The 22,321-nt window shown below is 32.7% G+C and overlaps 1 protein-coding gene across 1 annotated transcript; it reads right to left on the bottom strand.

Annotated features, from left to right (window-relative positions):
- Positions 1-633: 633 nt before the first annotated feature.
- On the bottom strand, positions 634-22,053 carry LOC132759849 (uncharacterized). Its single transcript, XM_060751708.1, has 6 exons — positions 22,050-22,053; positions 21,388-21,519; positions 3,108-3,407; positions 2,225-2,352; positions 1,547-1,784; positions 634-650 (listed from the first exon to the last, which is right to left on the bottom strand). The coding sequence occupies exons 1-6, from the start codon at positions 22,051-22,053 to the stop codon at positions 634-636; spliced, it is 819 nt and encodes a 272-aa protein (XP_060607691.1).
- Between the last annotated feature and the right edge of the window lie 268 nt (positions 22,054-22,321).

Genomic DNA, 22,321 nt, shown 5'->3' with positions numbered 1-22,321 from the left:
ACAGTTCCAAAACAAATGCTGAAAATACACAACCTATCGCAGGGTAACACAGCACTTTCAATCGGTGTATTCCCTGCAATGAATCAGAAAATTATTTTACACGTATATCGTTATAGTAAGGAGTAACAAACTTCATAAAGAACGCCTGTTATACACTTACCTTGTATCTTACAGATTTTACAATGTTTTATAGTAAAAATGATTAATATAACAGTTTCCGGGTATGTATCTGAAAAATCAAGTGAATGGAAAACAAATGTGGTTAACATGAAATGTGCACATTAAATATAGCAATGGCAATTTGGACGAAGAAGAGACCAGTTGCGATGATTTCTGAATCAACACATTTTTAATTTTATAATAATATTATTTTTTAAAAGTATTAAACCCCTATTTCGAAATGTATGTTCTTACAAAGGCAAAACAATAACGGGACATTTAACTAGCGGTAATAATTTTATTTCACTTTGCTTGAATAATTGTGATCTAAACAAACTATGTCAGAGGAAACCATAACAGATATCTCAAATACATGCAATTAAATCACTTATTGTTGGCTGTCATGGATTTTATAAGAACAAATTACATTCAGCGATTCCGCGGCATTTACGATTCTTTCCTTGCGATTAAACTTCAGTCAAGATCATGGTCTATATCAGGTAAAGAAATTCTTTAATAGCTTTATCATATTGCAAAAGAAATTCAATGTCTTGAATCTTGATTTCAACAGTGTTACAAACAGTTTCTTCAATAAGTTAAGATTCCAATTCGTTTGCAATTTTAGAATAAATACATTTTGTATAAAGAAAATATAAACACAACTGGTTTGGGTCTAAGAAAATATCAGCAAAAGTCCAACGTTTACAATTAATAATTGCATTAGTTCTCGGACACATCTTTCTTGATTAAGTAATCATGTTACTTATGAATAATTCTTTAAAGTGATCAAATTGATATTTTTGTATTTGTGTTGGTCTTTCAAAATTGAAAATCACATATATATAGATATTGATATATGATGTAAAATGTTATTGCGCTCTATATAATTTAGGCGCATTATGCACCTGGCCAGGCAGCCAGCCAAAACACAGATTTGGGATTTCGAAAGATCAAGGTGATACACATTGTTTAAGACATACGAAATGTGGTGTATGTAGCCGACAAAATTAATTTCAAAATATCAGGCTGCAATATTATCAAAACGGGACTTTGTGAATGTAGAATTTTTTAATTTAATCTCAGATTTTTAAAAGATAATACAAAATTATAATAAATTATGGACATTGTGAAATTAAGGTTCCTAGTTTAAAACTCATCACAGAAACAAAGGTGCGCGGATATGAATGGTGAATGTATAAACACTATCATTTGGAGATCTGCAATCGATAAAACAATATCGTCAGCTTTTTATTGATTCTGCTTCTATAGTGTCAAAGACACAAAGCCTAGATATGTCTGGTCTTCTTATTTTTGAGCTACAGCGTCTTTGGAATTTTACAAATACAAAAAAATAAATACAATGATACTTTTTTAGTGTAGTGCTTACCTTTTACTGTGTAATAATATCTTGATGTTAAATTAAGTTGAGAATTTGTCGAGACATGATACAAGGACACCTTAAAAAGACCAGTTTTCGTTCCAGACCCTGATGCCTCACTATGCTCAAATCCAATTATTCTCTGTCCATTAACATCAGTGTCGCAATTTACACACGGAGAGTTTTCTTTCTCTATCGTGTCGATAATGTTTGTATCATATACAACATATCTTTCTTCCAATCCATCCTTTAACACATTTGACATAAAATATTGCCATTATGCATTAATGAGTGCATTGTGTATATCAAAGGTAGCATAAAAAATTAATTTGCATGAGAACGGAAACTACTGTTTTGTTGTTATACAATAACAATTTTATAGGCGACAAAACTACTACAAATCACAATCTCTACTGGCGTTCAGCATAAGACTTATAAAAAAACCAACATTACATGACCTTTTGTACTGTTTCACAATTCATCGAAATAATAAAAGCAATAGTCAAATGCATGATTTCACATTGAATGATTAAACCTAATACTAGTAAGCTTAATTATGTGTGTCAGTGATTTTTTTGTAAAAGTAAGTACTAACTTATAAGAGCGAGGAAAGCCGTTCAGTTTTTTCACTATCATTTCAGAACAAAAGTATATTAAATAAAATAATGCAGAACACATTTTACTTACAACAATGAAATACCAATCATACTGCACGTCCGAGAAACCAGAAATACAACCAGTTGTCACAGAAATAATACCGTTGGTATTGTTTGACCCTGGCTCTGCCATTGATGTTGGGAAGGTCGTATCAAATACTGAAATATACACTTTTTGTTTTGAATGGTATATAGGTTTTCGGACAAAGTTCGTCTGGGAACGGTTTTACTTTCCATACATTGAAGAACTGAATATTGATAAAAATCTTAATGGTTATTTAAGAATCACAAACTTAATTTAGGGAAGCTTCTTGACATTCTAAAATTATTTTTGTGATGAAAAAGTCTATGAAACATATGTCCAAATGTAAAATAATCTTGAGGATGACCGTAAAATAAAGTTTTTAGTTAAATGTTTCGGATTATTGAAACGTTTGAACAAAGCTTCTTGTTAACAAATAAACACATCTATATAAATTTCATTAATTCTTTAGCAAAAAGCTAAATCAATAAATGAGTTCAAGTGGACATTTTATAGAGTTTGGCCAAATAACGTGACTACTTATCACATCTCGGTAGCTTGGTAAAATATGATGATTAATTAGCTCAAATGATTTCAAATTGAAACATGTCATATATTTGTGAACATTTATAAAACATAAATTAAAGTGTTCAAAAATGCACAGTCATATGAGTACTGAAACACGACAGGTTTAATTAGAAACATATCTTGTAGTGTTTATAGATGCTAGAGCTATGGCAAAATTCTGAATGTAACCTATGCAATTTTTTTTTATTTTTATTTATTTCTTCTTCATAAAAATGTTTTTGTTTCTTTTCATTTAAATCAATAAATAGATCATAAAACAAATATCTATAACAACAAATAGTGAAAGAAAAAAGAAATACCCTACCTAAAGACGAAGGGATAATCGACTGCTTAATGCTACCATCACTTGTATCTTTACATGTTATCTTTGAACAATTACTATAATTATATAAATTTATAGTCATCATATAAACGTTTCCAGTCGTGTTGATAGAGTAATTGTAACCACTGTATATAGGTAGACATTCTTTGGACAGTCCACAGTTTGAGTTGAATTCATCATCAACCAACCAGTCTATATCTGTTCCCGGTGCGTTCTTGCATACGCATGTCACATCAGATTGTATCAAAGGATTAACGCTGTCACATGTTACATCGATAGCAGCTAAAATCAAAGCAAAACATACAAATAAGAGGTATTTACTTCTTTAAAAGTTAACATCATTGTGTCAGTGAATTAAACATTATTTATTATCGAAGTGAAACAAAGTTAACCTGAACTTAGTTACAAAACATGTACTTGTATAAGACAGCATCTTAGAACAGTGTATTTAATTTAATGAAAAATAAATTGCATATAGCTTGATCTGAAATATCTCGACAGTTAGAATTATGACAATACAAACCATTTAGGTATCAGTTTGTTTTTCTTTGTATGCACATTGTAAATAAAAAATCGTTTAAAGATAAACATATTTCATGAGAATAACTTTTATATGTACTGAAGCCCTAAGAAGAGCACATGTTATCCCGCTTGGGATATAAATATTACAATATAATATTTTTAAAATATATTTCTTTTCATAGGAAAATATGAATAACGAGCTTGGACGTTCCTAGATAAAATCAATATCATATAAGGAATTTTCACTTTCTTTAAAAGAGCGTCAACAACAAATGATACACAGTGCTAAAAATAGTACATTTGCCAACATATAAATTTGACTCCATCTGTTTGTTTGTTTGTTTGTTTCATTTTACGCCCTTTTCAAACAGTATTTCAGTCATATAGGCGGGTAGTTTCCTAACCATCGTTCCTGGAGAGTTACACCAGTACAAGACTACCTTCCTCCGCGCTAAACTACCAAAGCATCTCCCGGGGTTCGAACCCACGCCAGAGAGGTAACTGGAATAGAAGTCAGGGACTCTAACCCCTCGACCACGGAGGCGGTATACCCCCATCTAAATATGAAAACGAAATATACAGCACACCGGCATATTAAACAGAAAGATAATGTAACAATTTTAAAATGTATCGATGACAACGTAATTATCAATATTAAGCATAAAACATGTAACTGTTTTTTTTTTTGAATAACTAAATAGTTAAATTAGCCATATAAAATGACATAGGTATATCTCTTTTTTATCGAGCCATCGTTTTTATTTTAGATGAATTGGCAGTAAGTGTTTATACTTGACTGAAAGAGTAAATATCAATAGCTTATTAAGATATATTAAGGTATAATGTAATCAAATTTATTTTTACAAACTATTTCTGTTTTAGTAAGTATCAAACATACCATTATGCAATAGTTTAATCTACATGTTAAATTTGCAATATACATTGAATCGATTCGTGGCTGACGTCTAACAAAAGCACGATACGAGAAAATACTTAAAATTCGAATAACTGTAGTCATGACAGCAAGAACATAAAAATTACTGGGATCATTTCAATAGTATCTCGTGATATATTTTGTACGAAGTTCTTTAAATATATTACATTGTTTTACACATGTTATTACATCTTACAATATGTTACATATATGGCGAATGCATTCATTAAAAGGAACATATACTGGTTTTCTCCATCGTCTACATACAACAGTTAATTTATGAGATGGCGTTCGTAAACGTTCTAAAGCTATTCTGTACTCACTATATTTATATCACCTAGATATTTGTTAATATTAAAACTGACAAGTGTTCTAAAACCGCGCTATTATCGAGTTTTCGAATAAGTTTTTAAAATGAACCAGCCTTATATATTTTAGCCAGTGCTTTAATATTAATAAAAAAGTTCTTTATTTTCAAACTAATTTTCATTATCTAACCATACATATTCATTTTCATATTTTCATGTTTAATGTGTCATACATATTGCTGCATATCATGGCTTTGTTGTTTTCTTCAAAGAGAAATATGTAAGAGACTTATATTTAGTTTGTTTTTCACAATACTATTAAGCGAGTTTAGAAAACAATATGTAAAATAATTGCCAACAGTGCTAGGATTCACTTGCATCTCTGCACTGAAATTTTGCACATTTCAGCACAATTATAAAAATTGTAAAAATTGTAACGGGCTTACTATTCTGTAAAAAGTTAGAATTTATGTTACGTATATTACTCTAAAATCTTAACAAGCGACGAATATGCTAAAGTGATAAAATAACTGAAGTTTGTGCCCATACCAGAACATTCGATAATGTTTGCATTTTTTAAAAATGTTAGAGTAAAGTTTATAAATGTGTTAAGATATTTTTATAAAGTTAACTTAAAATTGAACTATACAACATATTCTTGAAGGAACAGATTAAAATGAATGCATCACTATTTGTTTTCATTATCATTTTCTTGTTAAAATAAATAATGAAACCTCGTACTCACTGATTACACTTAGAAACAAGTGAAACAGTAAAATCGTCTTAGTTACAGAATTCATGGTGAATCTGAAATCAAACAAATAATAATACCATGAAAATGATGTTATGACAGTAAATTTCAACATATTAAGTTATTTCATGTATTCCGAAATCACAGAGCATGCACAATTAGCAACAACATCTGGCTGGCACTAGATGTATAGCACTGAATTACATGGTAGGGTCTGGCAAAGCTTTCGAATTCAATGGGAAAAAAACTAAGAATGTGATAGGTGTATGCTTTAAATTAATAGCAATTGTAACAGTTACTGTACTTCATTTACCTCCGTTAACTATTTCCTAATGTTAATACCGATTACCGATAAAAGTTTGAGTCCTACACAACATTAACAACAGCACGCATATCAATATCATATGCGCCGCTTGGAAGGCATGACTTTAAAACGCTGTGTAAAAAGATTTTAACGCAACATTCTCATTTTTTTCATGAAATGTTGCAGCATGTCACGCTAAATTCAGTTGCGTTGGCATCATATTTGCATAACTTTTTCTGCGCTCTACCATGTTTAATGAATTCAGGATATTGAAATAACAGCGTTTTTTCAAGCCTGATAACATTGGTTGCTATTGATACACTTCATACCGTTCAAGTATTAAGGTATGACCACCGCCGAGCACTATATGGAGATGAAAAATTGACAACATATGTCAGATACAATGTATATGCATTAAAGGATACTTGCATGTAACATTTAAACAAACTTTACTGTATTGTAAACGAGTAAAGTCAATTTTTCTGAAGCAGTTTGTGTGAACTTATATGTAATTTTTTTGCTTATAATTTCAAAAAAGAGTACATAGTATTTCAGTAATTTTATCACCGATCCAACCCCGTTTGAGTTTGCTTTCTGTAACCGATGGCCGTTTACACAGGAAACCAGAAATAAAATCACGCATGACAACCGATCATAATAGCGAGTAAATTTAAAATTAAATGACGATTGGGGACCGACCGTCTGTGTAACTGGCCCTTAACTTTTCATATTAATACGTCCGTATAAAAATAGTTCCCTTAATGATTTAATTGATGATCATATAGTTATTGTCTTAGTGGCATCATTATAGTACAAATAAAATACTTGACAATTATTTAATCTAATTAATGTAATGTGTAGTAAGGTTTTATCTAATAACTTAATCCACAGTACATGTGTGTAATAAACCCATATAATATTAATGATATTACACGCGCTAATGTTAGCGTTAAACTTTAGGCGAACAAACAACGAAAAATGACTTTTTAACTGTGTACGGTTTTTATTCTAAATACGCGGTGTTAAAAATGAAGATTCTACATTTACTTAATTATTTAACTCGTTGAATAAAGCAATATTATACTCTCCAGAAGCTCGCATAATAGGACTTTATTCATCAATCATTGAATTTACACTCAGTCAGTATCCTCTATTTATTACACTCCTGTTTATGTGGTAAACAGTTCTAATTCTGAATATAAAACAAATTAAATTTTATATCCATGTTGATTTAATATTGAACTCGTTGATATAAACACTATTATGACAGTATATGTCTTTATTAAACGAGTTCAAACATTTAGTATTAAAATTACAGTCATTAGAATTCCTCTATTTGGTATCGGTGACAGTATTTAATCTGCGACTATTAGTTACATTGATCGAGCTAAAACGGCAAGAAAGAATTTGACATTTTTTTTCTGAAATAACTGATGATAGAGATAAATTATCATGCAATTATTTTCTGTTAATTTTAGGTGAGTTTCATCACTCGGAAATAAAAAGAGCTTTACAGCTCTCATTAAACTTTTAATACGATCATCTCATCTAGACATTACTAATGTCACATTTTACAAATATACGCTTAACATAATCCATTTACTTGTATGTATGCTTCGTGAAACTGCTGGTAAACGGATATACGAGTAGATTCAGACAAGAGATTTCTTACTGTTAAACTGATTTCCCAAAATTTATAGAACATAAACAAACATGATACATAGATGTATATAATATCAACAATGTCTGTATATGATTGATATTTGTTGAAAAAATACATGCCCGATACATAATGAAATGGTTTTTGAATAATTGTTAAAGCCATAATCGATTTATTCAACCAAAGCATGCGCGCTAAGCCTTATTTTAATCGATAGTTCACTTGAAGAAACATGAAACCACAAACAAGAGTACTATTTCAAATCAATACAGGGATATTGTCTTCCTTTAATTAATTGCTTTTGTTTTCACTTCAAAAGCGGAAGAACTTAATGACTGAAGTTAGTAAAAGGTGATTTTCGGTTTAAACACAAACGACAATATCAATACATAGCCCATATGTAAAGTGTTGTTTTTTTTTTTCAATGTATAATTAATCATACCGAACCAGAATATTAACCCTTTTTCGGCCATCTTAGGATTTAAACATTCCGGAGACTTCAATCTAACAGATGGTATATATAAATCTTATTGTTAGCTGATATAAAATTGCTGGGAGCCATTTAGCTAGTAAATTGATTTAAAACCATAAGCTTCAAATAATGGTATTTAAAATAAACATACGTGTAATTACATGCAAGCCCATTTATCTATATAAACGTTGCTATAATTAGGAAAAAAAACGAGAACAGACAAAATAAATTGATTTTACATTATGTTTAAAATAAGTAAGTTAACATTTTAATTAATTCAACAACTACGATAAATATAAAATAAACATCATGTTACCTTTTAACACTTTCTATGTCACATTATTCGTGAAATTTAGCAAGACAACTTCGCATAAATTCCTTCCTTTAAATTTAGTCGCTTCAGTTTAAATTTGTTATTATCAAATTCTAAATATGGTGCCAGCTTGAGAGTAATTGCGTGACTTTGAAAGGCGCTCTTCCTTGATGATCTTCTTTTTCATATTTTATACATTGATTGATCATTATTAGTGCATAACCTATTTAAGACTTGAACATAATGGAAGTTATAATAATTTGTCACACACTGGAAATATAATGCTGTCGATCCGTGCTGATCTTTGTTCATTGTAATTTAAGTTTGTTTTTTTCTGTTTTTTTTTTTTTTTGTAAAATATATATTCCCCACCACAATGACATAGTTTGCTAAGTTAGTACATATTTAAATCGAAATTGGCAACTTTTAAAAAGCGATAATAGTTTGAATTTTTAAAGGTTGAAATATACAAGCTAAGTTATTGATATTGTGCATTATTTGATTCCAACTTTTATTGTTCGATTTTTACAATATATTAGCACGGACGTGATATGATTTAGAATTTATTCTTTAATACCTTGCAACACGTCAACGTGCCAGCAAGCGGGGGATTTAGCTCCTACATTATTATGTGCCAGTTTTCAAAGGTTACAATATTACATAATATAGACCTAACATTATTCTGTATCATGATTTGCTTAACCCTTTTACTAAGAACTTCTAGCGCGGAATGGAAGTCCGTGGTAGAGAGGTTAAGGTCGTTGATTTCCTTATCGCTGTAGACTCAAGCCGCACATGCACCCCCCAGATTCTACTTTTAAGAAATCCATTAGACGAGCTGGTTCTACTAAGGTGGCCTTTGTTCTTGAAATAAAATACAGGAGATGACGTCGCTGCAAATTTCGTCACATGATCGGCAGCACGCTAGTTTCGTGCTTAAACCTATCTAAAAGCAACTTTCTACAAATTTATCTCAATGTGAATACTGCTTATAAAACGTTTTTTGTTTGATTCTACGTCTACCTGACACTGTGGACGTAACTGCGTTTATTATGCAAGGCACCGGCGATAATCTGAGTTGAATAAACGAACTTAAATAGTTTGATAGCTTTCCCGTATGAATAGAAAATTTAAGTCCCGAGAGGGATTCGAACCAGCAGTAGTTAAGGGCAACTTTATGTATGCCCATGCACTCGACTTTATTTGGAACACTTTGAAGCGTTGGTCTTACCCGTTTCAAAGAACCTTCCAGAATACAATGTTTACTTAGCGCTTCCCACAGCAGTACATTTTCTTAGTCCTTCCTGTTATTCGAAATGTTCATGCTAGATATTGTTTGCATATGCATTTACCCATGTACTTAAATAGGTACATCGACATTAACATTTACGATTGAAAATTAATTTTAATCAGAATTTAGCATTTGTGAGTTGCTTTTAGTACAACCCATTAGTATATTGTTTCAACATACAAACGCAACTTGCTTCCCACACGAAGGCGTATTTACCTTATTCAATATGAATGAATACATTGCACTACCAAACATACTATAAACCGGATAATTCAATGACATTTATATACACAAAGCATTACTATGTAATTTGTGCTTCAAAAGGAGAAAAGCAAAATTAAATTAAGTGGTATCCTATGAGAGCCTCTGTATTAGTTTTTTATTAAATTTATGTGACAAATAAATATCTTATTTAAGTAGACTTTTGACAAAATTTATTGCATTCACTGAATTAAATAATGTTATTATCAAACAAATATTTAAACGGGGTTTTTATTTCATTAATTATTAATTTATTTATTCAATCAATTATTTTTTTATTTATGTTTATTTTTTAATTTCTATTATTTTATTCAATTATTCACTTTTTACAATAAATGTAATATAACAACATTATTTTTAATGTTTTCATTCACCCAAGAGCTAACAAATAGCAATATTTTAAATTCTATCATTGATGGAAAACAAACTAAATTATCACATGTCAATACCACGTAACATTCAATGACTTGCTGTGGTTAAATGTAATAAAACAATACAATAGACAGCTTAATTCTAAAAGAACTAAATTATTACATTCATTTGAAAAACTTGCAGAACTCTCTTATTCTAGTAAATAACGTAAATAACATATATTTCTTTAACTAAAGTAGAAAACATGTATATTTCACGTTTCTGAATTTATTTTTTTTACCGGTTAAGACGTAAATATTACACTCTGCATACAGGTGTACAAAACGCAGTTTGTTAATAATATGTTATCAATCAGTCAAACCATTCTTTTAGATTTAAATGTTATAACAATATATTTTTTTTTTGAAAACAAAAATGTGTTTATTGATCATCATTAAAATATATTATAATAACGGTCATATTAAGTTGCTATTCAAAAAATATTATCGTGGTATGAGCCGTCCCAGGGAAAAAAACAATAGCACTATTTTGCTAGGGTTAAACAAAGTAAATAACTATGCGAAAACATTGAAAATTCTAATCACAATGATTACATCTTACATGTTCCACCTTCATTTGGAACACAAAACAAATAATTGGGGGGGGGGGGGGGGAGTGAAAAATGGCTAAGAGTGAACTGTCTATAAATCACACTCATCTGTCTGCACAACAGTTACTTTTTCTATACTTACAATATTCTGCTCATATGATACACCCACTTGGATCTATAGGTGCTCGCATACATGCTTTATTTACCTACAGTGCGTCTGTTTCATTTGTACCTCCCATTACGCCATTACAGTAAGTTGAGTGTGTTTCACCTAAATGCATTTTTGAAAAAATGTCTACAGAATTTTAATGAACATATCTATTTAATTATGACTATAAAATATGTCTTACATATTGACAATTAACACACATTATTATTGACTATTAATTGCATGAATTAGCAACTGCTTACACTTACCTGTCCAAAATATGCACTGTTAAACATTTTTTAACAAAGCTTTTCCGGAAAAAATAAAACTAAGAGTAAATAAAATTGTAAGAATCATTCGCCAGTCTGTGAATTGATGTATTATTTTTAATTACAGAACATTTAACGAACACATACACATAATTAATATGGATCTATTAAGACAATACCATAGTTTAAGATTTTCTGATGGTCTGAAGAGATCGTAGAGTTACGACGTTTTATTTCATGCTTTCCAGTGTTTTATTGTAATATATCAGATGATTATACTCTGATAAACCACTAGTGAAATTTATAAAATATAATTTTCACTGTAGCCGGACTATATCTGAATGCGGATGAAAAGAAAATCAAACTAAATGGAATAACATGCAGAAATAAATGCCGTCATACGTAAATTTTGCTTCTTTAGGAAAAGAAAGTCGATGACACCATACATCATGTTAAAAATGTAACAAAAATTAGAGAAATTTAACAGAACTATATTTCAAAATTGATGATGTGACGTCATGATGTGATGACGTCACAAAGGAGAATGCGCGACGTTACGCGGCAAAATCAGTAAAAAATACTTAAAATCACTTAAAAAGCATGAAATAAAAAGAAAATTTATTTGTTTTACATATAAGATTGAAATATATTTCATTCGTGAACACCAGCTATTATATTTTCACTCGTGGCTACGCCACTCGAGAAAATATTGCATCTGGTGTTCACTCAGTGAAATTATATTTCAATCTTACATGCAAAACAAACAAATATCCCCTATATATTACGACGTTTTTCAAGCGGCCATATGTGAATAAAACCCACCGAAAGCGTAAGATCGGTCGTACGACCAGTGCTTACCTACGAACGGGCGTAGGGACGTCAATAAAACAGCATTCATAACTTTGATAGATTGATTTTTTTTCTATCGTATTTACAAACGCTCACGACAAAATACCATGCCAAATGATATTTTCCCATTTTATATTGACTTTTACAACGTTATCCTTCTAGCATGACAAGTGAACACGGTACTAGAATTTTCAAAGTAACAATAAAATGGCAATATAATCGGAGTTCCAAGTGCAACATCTGCAGAACTAAAACAGATAGGTTATCAGTCATTTTGGCATAAAGCAAGGAATGAACGTTTCAGACACCTTCAATAAGATAGCACGATTCTTATACAGTATAATTATACTAAGTTTATATTGTACTTATGTCAAATTGTTTTCAACATAATAGTACATGTTCCGTAGATATCTAAGTCATCTTTCTGAAGTTCTGACTGTAAAGACCTTTTATCATATCGACATGAACGGCATACTGCCATTGTTTTGGGTTCCTAATGTAAGTTATACAGTTGTAACAGACTTACGGGCAACATTATAACATGGGATTTGACTCAATACAGGATTGGAGCAGTATCTTTAGACGCTTGCAGAAATCATAATCAGAAAATAGACAAATATTGTTCATTTCGCCGATTTTTCAATCATACATAAATCGGTGCGAAAAGATGAATTAGACCTTTTAAAGTTCGTTCCGTTGGGTAAAAAGGCAAGCATTTAGCATTTTATTATTCAAGCGCCGTGTCCGGTATATACCGGAATACGGTATTTAGTGTGGTACTCCAATCCTTTTTTTAGTCTCACTCTATAACATGTGTAACTGCACATTTATAATTTGCCCGATAAAAAGACACTATTGGTTTAAAAAATGAATTCTTCACTTAAAAAAAACAATAAAAACTTTTGTCTCGTTTATTATCATTAGGGAAGTAAGAATTGACAACGAGATTGGAACTAATTTGCCCTCAACATTTTCATTTTCATTAAAATAAGCGACCATTGGTATACTTGTGTCACTATTTATCAAACCACCATGCAAATCAACACACTGGTGAAACTAGAATCCGACAATATATTATGAATTCTTTGAGAAGCTAAACATCAATAAGGGTTTTATTAAAACATCTAGTCCATTCAACGGACTCATTTAAAATGTAAATCCTTTGAAACTTATATTCAATTCAGCTGAGCTTTACAGTGTTATTTGTGATCATTTTATCACTTTAAGTAAGTAATATATTTATAAGTATTTTTGCAGTTTGTACAACGACATATGTTTTCATGTAATATTGTTAGCAAATCATATTTTAGACAAACCGGTTATATATTCTACAGACAGGTGAAACGTTTCACTGTTTGTTTTAATTGTGTCACAGAAAGTGTATAGATATATCAAGTACTGTTAAGTACTTATTTTGAACTGCTTCGGTCATGTCTGATGTCCAATGAAACACTATATTATAATTTCTGTTATAAAACGACGAATCGAAATGAATTTTTCGATCAATGTCTGGTATTCTTGTCTTACAAATTTAAGCGGAAATAAAATGACGTATTTCGTTTTCTACACCACTTTATAACATTCTCATTAAAAAGACATTCTGCTTCGAAACATTGATATATCGAAGCAAACTTTGACTTGTTATACAACATTACGGTCCGAGTGTGAAAACATTAATTTATTTGAACATTTCATCTTAAAGAATGAAACATTCATTATAATAACAAGATGATTTATCTGAAACACATAAATATCAATGTATAAGTCAGCATTCCTTTGAATGTAACATAAACGGTTATCCTAACGAAATGAACAACATGTATTGGAAACTTAAAAATAAAGATTGTACGTTCATTTCGTTTATTCAAGATAGACTACTCTGTCGACCTTGTCTGGGTTTAGTTTAAACATTATATAATCATGTCCCTTTGAACAGTAAGTCAGGACGTTTCCCTCCAAAGTTTCTGTCATCTGAGGTCATTGTTTTAATGTGTTGGTCATTTTAATAGAAGTAAATGTATTTTATTTGGTAAGACTACCTTTATAAAGATTGAGGAATGATATTTTGCCAACTTTAATTAGGAGCGTACACTATTATTTGTATCTTTTATACTTGCTTGAATGTATGGTTTCCATATTGATTTGTTGTTTTATCTTATATGTTATGCCTTATCATTAAACATGTAAAACGAGACGAAACGTGAGACAGCGCTCGTACGCTCCAGCACGTGTTCATGAGAGCGCTTGTCCTATTTTCTGTTCCATTTTATGGTGGCGCCTAAAAATGAATAAATATTATGATCAAATATTATAACTAGAGGAAGAACATTAAATAATAGCAGTGGATTGAACATTGTTGCTAGTTTTTCATTTTGGGTGTTCAATAAAATCTCAACCATAGAAGGACCACGTGACGTGGACATTCCTTATACAATCATTAGTTTTACTGTATGCTAATGATATATTGCGTTTACATGTATGATTCAAATTGATTGTCAGGGTGTATACATTACTATTATAAGTTGAAAATGAGTTCTTTATAAGACCAACGTCATTATGTGAAGTGCCAAGGTCACAACGGCGGAAGGAACCTTGTACTTTTTTCTGAAAACATTGATTTTACATGCAATCTGTTTTTTAGCCCGTTAATTCAAATTAAGATAACTTGTTATAACTGAAGTACTCATAGCGATTATATGTCATTGGTCAAAATTCAATAAATTATCAATGCATGGCAGCATTGCGTTGATACTAACATATGAACGCCATAAAACAAGGTATGCGTACAAATCATGGGCACATGTTTAGAATTTAATTCAATTATTTCTTGTTTTTAATTTCATGTGCATGTCTTTCTTGGCTTTATGTAACGGTTGTACTTATTTAAAAGTTTTATCAATGTAAGAATAAGATATATTTCTGTATTTCAAGCAATGTGATTAATTAAATAAAATATAGTTGGTCGTGATTTGATTTGTATTTTTAATTATTAAAATACTGTTTATTTATTCTATTGATAAACCGTTTCATGCTAATATATATGTTTAAGACATACATTCTTGAGTTGTCTTTTTACACCTATAATTCTTATGCTAATTCTAGTTCTGTGCAATTCAATTCTTTGTTTTATAATTGAGAGACTTTTTTGTAAATGACATATATATCAAGACAAGTTGTGCACTCAATACAGCATAGTACATTAACTTGAATGAGAGTAAAAAAATCGCGTACTCTATTTAACGCACTAACTACATGTAAGAGGGATAGAAGGAACATATCAAGTTACAATTTTAAAACGTTTCAAGGTCATCTTTAATGTTTAGGATAAAAATAAATTGCTGGAGCAAAAAAATTAAGTTGTTATCTATTTATTATGTTTGACAGTCTTTATCTCCACTCGGCCAAGGACGTGTCAGTCGATGTAAGTGCACTTATTGAACAGACAACTGGACCCGAGACAGCAAATATTTACATACTGACATAGAGGCTTTTCTTGTTTTTACATTTTATGGCGCCTGAAATGTTTGTTTTCTGCTTGGGGGACTTTTTATGACCCGCATACAATGAGATAGGGAAACTATTTTCCATATGCATAATGTATATGTTTTTGATTATTTATATATCTCAACATTGTACATTTTTACGACATAAACCACTTAAATTCCTAGTGATTATGTTATATGCGACTTTCCAAACCAAATAATATAAAACCTCTAGACATGTTATCATGTTTTCGTGCCTGCGACAACCCCCCAACCCCACCCCCCCCCAAAAAAAAAGAAGAAGAAAAAAACAACGGTTATCTAAACGGGAAACCCTAAAAGCCTTCACAATATGATTCATGAAGTTTCCGTGTACGTGAATGTCCTGTTTTGATATGATCAGGCTAATATATATGTGGGTTCCTAAGCTCATCGTAACAGTTTCAATAATCAAATGCATAAACCATTTAACGAAGTCCTAATATATATTGTACGTGGCACAAAAGTGTCATATGTGTGTGTGTGTTTTACCTCGTATGCACGAGATACTATGTCATTGCCACGAGTTACTAAGTAGTGGCCACGAGGTAGCTTAGTCGTTGGAAAGAGAAACCAAGTCGTGTCCACAAATTACCATGTCGTGGGCACGATTTACTATGTCGTGGGAACGAGATAAATAAGTTGTGGGAACGAGACACTTTATCGTGGCCACGAGTTGCTAAGTCGTAGGAACGAGATATTTTAGTCGTGGGAACGAGATATTATGTCGTGCGCACGAATTACTAAGTCGTAGGAACGAGATACTATGTCGTGGCCACGAGATACTAAGTCGTGGTCACGAAACAATCAAGTCCAGGACACCAGATACTATGCCGTGGCTATAAGATACTATGTCGCGATCACGTGTTACTATGACATGGCCACGCAATAAACAAGTCATGGGCTCGAAATACTATGTTTTGGCAATAAGATACTAAGTCGTTGGAACGAGATAACTAAATAGTGCTCTCGATATAATTAAACAAGCAGATTACACTAGGGTCAAGCTAATTCTTGTCTGAAAACTTATTTAGAAGGAATAAACCAGGGGTCTTTATAGCATAGTCATAACATAAAAATATCATTGCACCTAATCAGCAGATGGCATCTAATAATTTTGATGTCATTTGCTCAAAAATCAGGGTCACAATGTCACTAAATGTGAAATCATTGACAAAACAACAACTTGTGTAGATGGCACTTTTACAGGCAGGTGAAATAGGGACTCCTTGTACTGTAGCACATGTCTAGTAAATAAGGAAAATTCGTATAAACAGTGCAATCTTATTTGTTGTTTATCTCGTGCGCACAACTTAATTATCTATTCCCACGACTTAGTAACTCGTGGCAACGACATAGTTTCTCGTTCCCAAGACTTAATTATCTCGTGGCCACGACTTAGTGATTCGTAGTCACAACATAGTATTTCGTTCTCACTGCTTTAATATCTCGTGACCACGGCTTAGTACCCCGTGGCCACGACTTAGTAACTCGTGGTCACGACATACTTTTTCGTGGCCACGACCTACTTATCTCGTGGCCACGACTTAATTACTCCTAGCCACAACTTAGAATATCGTTCCCAAGAGTCATTTATCTCGTGCCCCCGACTTAAGTATTTCGTGACCACGACTAAGTAACTCGTGGCCACGAAATAGTATCTTGTTACCACGATTTAACTATCTCAGTCACTCGTGGCCACGACTTACTAACTCGTGGCTACGTCATAGAATCTCATGCGCACGAGATAAATAAAACACACGCATGCCACCTTTGTGCCACCGTAATATTTACCTTTAATGGGGTGACAAAAATATAAATCGATGCATGGAATGTATACTTTAGTAGATGAAATTGATGAAAGTATTTTTTTCTATTAAATAATATTAAACATAGTGCATTTAAAACTTAAATTGAAAAATAAAATGTGTTTTAAAAAGGGAAAGAAGAGTGTTAATGTTTAATCTGTCTTAGGATACTAAAGTAAATCATTAAACCTTCGCTAAATTTCCTGTAATAAATCCGATATTCTAGTTAGTGTACTTGAAAATGGCATATTTATTAGCATTTTACTTGTTTCCATAGCTAGAAGTGTTTGTCCGTACTTTTTACTAGATTTGATTAATAATGAATTTTCAAAATTTATTAGCATTTCGTTGAAATGATATCAGTCGGTCATTCTATTTATATCTTATTTTCACTTTCGATAAAAAAAAAGGATTTATATATTGATAGGCACAGCTGCATATAATCTTTTCTTCGCCTGAACCAATTTTACCGATTTGAATGTTGAAGAAAATGATCTTTTTAGTACGGCTTAACCGATTTGAGGCTTACTGTCTTAGATCTTGTTTTTGAGATTATTCTCGAATACTTCTTTTTGACCTCTAAAAATAACATGTCGTTTAGGTTATTTCATTAACATTTTTGTAATATCTAAATGCGGTTTACCTCCAACAAAGGAATATACGTTATACAGAACACAATAATTCTGCACTTTTATATAGTTTTATATACACGCTGCTGTCGATTTATTAAGAAAAAAAGTCTTACATTTTCTGTATAACCTTGATGTATTATTAATTCGTTTTAACTATTTCTGACATGTTATATGACCGTTTTTAAACGTCTGTTGCAATATAACCCTCCCATAGCGTCTTGGGAAATGTTTCCAAACAACCGTTTATATAGGGTCATATAACCTGTCAAAAATCTTTATATTTAATATCATACCGCAAAATAACATTGTATCCCAATTGTCTTATGTCGGCTATAAAAGCAGGTTTAAAATATTAGATCATACTACGTCTTAAATTTTGTTTTCTCTCCAAATATCGGTCATTGATATCATCTTTATTTTTAAGTTCTTCCATGAAATCTATTTTTATAATTAACGATCTTAGGAATTCAGTAAAATTTAAATTCATCACACAATAAAATGTCATTAAAATCAGCATGTTATTAAAAATTTAAGAAGTCCCTTGTAAATAATGTCAGAGCTTTTTTTTTCCTTTTCTTTTTTTTCAATGCTACTCAGAAAGGGTGATAAAGAAGATCCTCAATGATATTCCTAAAATTTTAAGACACACTTGTACACACACGCGCGCGCACGTGCGCACATATACAGAGTTGTTATGTTATAAAAAAAGAACACTACATGGTTGTGTTTTTTATTGTATCACTCTCGTTTATTGTCCTTTATTTCATTCATACGGATACCCGTCCAGAAAACAGTCCAGAATAGCACATGCGTGATATATTACCTATTTTGTATTCCAGGATTTGACTTGTTTTTATGTTTACGTAAACGCATGTCATTTGCTGACTACATTAACTTAGTCAACATTTTAATTCGCTTTCTAGTTATGTTGCATCTGATAACATCAACAAGAGCACCGCTAGGCGGACCATTATATGCCCGAAAGTGATTTTTTTAGTAAAGATGAAGCATTTGTAAGAATTTGGGAATTAAATAAAGTGTTACCTCCTTCAAATAACAATCCTCCTTTGAAGTTTCAATAGTGTGGTCCAAATGGAACTTTAGTTTAGCCCCGGAAATTGTTTTCAGTTCTAAGGTAATAGTGACCTTGACCTTTGACCTAGTGACTTCAAAATCAATAGGGGTCTTCTACCTAATATGGACAATCATACTGTAAAGTTTAAATACAGTGGGCCAAATGAAACTTAAGTTATGTTCCGAAAACTGTTTTCAGTTTTAAGGTAATAATAGTGACCTGGACCTTTGACATTGTGACCCCAAAATCAATAGTGGTCTTCTATCCAATATGGACAATCATCCTATGAAGTTTGAACACTGAGGGCCAAATAGAACTTAATAAGTTATGCTCCAGAAACTATTTTTAGTTTTAAGGTAATAGTGGCATTGACCTTTTACCTTGTGACCCCAAAATCAATAGGTGTCGTCTACCCAATATAATCAATTCCCTATGAAGTTTGAACACTGTGGGCCAAATGGAACTTAAGTTATGCTCCGGAAACTGTTTTCAGATTTTTAAGATAAAAATGACCTTGACCTTTGACGTTGTGACCCCAAATCAATAAGGGTCTTCTTCTAAATATGGACAATCATCCTATGAAGTTTGAATAATGTGGGCCAAATGGAACTTAAGTTATGCTCCGCAAACCAAATTGGACCAAACGGACGGACGGACAGACGGACGGACGCAAGGGGGTATAACATAATATGGCCGAAATTTCTTTCGGGCATATAAAAAGGGATAGTCAAACAAAGTGTGCGCAAATCCGATAACGAGAATAGATTGGCATATGTTAGAAATTTGTTTAACATTATCACAATCTTCATTCTGAAAATTTACCTTGCCATTACATAAATATACTGGAATTTAATACAACTTATTATTGCATTTCTGGCAATTTACTAATTCATTTCTAACAAATATATATATATATATATATATATATAATTTACCACAAACCTATAAAATGTCTGATGAAGTACAATTATTCTCGAGTGAAGAAATAAAAATATCAGTATCGGTTATAATTTGTTTTTAATGTCAAACTACATGCGTGCTTTTCTTTAGTACGTTGTCGTGTCTTCAAAACTTGCGGGGCATCGGAGGAAATCACGAAGCTATCATGTTTGAGGAAAAAAATCATATATAATGTAAAAAAATCTGGAATGAATATCAACTTAATTTCACAATAAATACTTCCGTAATTTAAGTTTGATTCATGCTTCTTTTCGATGACGCGTGCAGTTACACGCACTCGATTACACAATGTGTAAAGCTACAGTCTCACTGACATCCCGGCAGAGCCCCGGTAGACGTCCGGCGTGATCCGGGAACGACCGCGGTACGACCGTGAACAACCGGGGTACATCCGTAACTCTGCCGGCAACGACCGGGATGATCCGGGAACATCCGACATTCGACCCCGGATGGAATGAAATATTTAATATCACCGGGGTGGTTCGGGGTGATCTGGGAAGTATAGTTTTGCCAGCTTCATCCTTAGCTCTGCCGGGAACGACCGTGATACACCAGCGAAGTACCGTAGCTCTGCTGGCACAAACCGGAGATGAATCGGGGTATGATATAGCCGGTAGAGCTACGGTAGAGCCCCGTTGAGTGCTGACAGAGCCCCGGTGAATGCGGCAGAGCCCCGGAGGATGTCGACAGAGCCCCGACGGATGACGATGGAGCTACGATTGATCCCGGTAGAGCCCTGGCAAAGCCCGATTCATTTCAAAAGAATCACGACAATTTGCGATGATTGCATTTGTTTGTATTAAAACCGTTCCCATTTCCCTTCTATCCAGTCTTGCATAAAGATTTTTCAGAAAATCATCATGAATTACTGTTCTGCAACACTAGATATTATATTAGATAAAAAATATGTAACAATCTAATCATGTTCGCGTGTTTTCAATCCACCGGGACTCTGCCTGGATCGTCCTGGGCTCTGCCGGGGCTCTACCTGGATCGACCGGGGCTCTGCCTGGGTCAACTAGGGCTCTACCGGCGTCATCCGGGAACGACAGGGGAAGCACCGGCTCTGCCTGGATGATCCGGAGTGCATTCTGGGTGGTAAGTTGGGAATTACCGTAGTGCTACCGGCGTTAGTGTGACTGCAACAATTATTTCATCCTGAATCGTCCTTGATCATCCCCGTAACTTACTTCCCGGGAGCTTAAAGCTGCGGTCTTACTTACATTCCAGCAGAGTCCCGGTAGACGTCCGGGATGATCCGGGAACGACCGGAGTACGACTAGGAACAACTGGGGTACATCCGTAACTCTGCCGGCAATGTCCGGGATGATCCGAGAATAACCGGCATTCGACCCCTGATGGAATAAAATATATTATAAATCAAAACTGATTATCAAACTGGGGATGATCCGGGGTATAAGATAGTCGGTAGAGCTACGAAAGAGCCCCGGTGAATGCCGACAGAGCCCCGGTGAATGCCGGACAGAGCCCCTGTAAATGCCGACAGAACCCCGGAAGATGACGATGGAACTAGTTTAATCCCGGTAGAGACCCGACAAAGCCAGGCTCTTTTCAATAGAATCACAGCAATTTAGGATGTTTGAACTTGTTTGTATGAAAACCCTTCCCAGTTTCATTTATATCTAGTCTTGCATCAGGATTATTCAGAAAATCATCATGAATTATTTATTAAAAAAGATAAATTATATTATTATGTATAAACGTCATCATTTTCGCACGTTTTCAATCCTACATACAATAAATACAGATAAAGTATAAAATTTATAACATGTAATTCATTCAGTAGTGTTGAGGCACTTTGTAACCTCAGATCCCCTTTCAAAATTCCATTTTATTTAGTTCCGCCCATTGTTTTCTCGTTTACGCATTTTTGTACTTGGGGACCATATGCCGCTTTTCATGGAATGGCACTAACGTGTCACATTGACGGTTCCATGATAACCGCCATATGAACACATCTGCGGATGTTTCAAAATTCTAAATTTTACCAGTTCATGTTAAATGTTGAATTCTGCTTAAGCCGTTGCTAGGGGGCGTGGACGGTAGTTTGCACTTGACAGTACCGTAACGGTTCATGAACAGGCTCAATCAAACTGAGCCTGCAACATTTTCAATTTTGCCGCGTTGGGCTTTCTT

This window comes from Ruditapes philippinarum, unplaced genomic scaffold, assembly GCF_026571515.1.
Source record: "Ruditapes philippinarum isolate M1 unplaced genomic scaffold, ASM2657151v2 ctg4983_1_1_1_1, whole genome shotgun sequence".
NCBI lineage: Eukaryota > Metazoa > Mollusca > Bivalvia > Venerida > Veneridae > Ruditapes > Ruditapes philippinarum.
The sequence above is the reverse complement of the archived record's forward strand: the minus strand, read 5'-3'. Positions and strand labels throughout refer to the sequence as shown.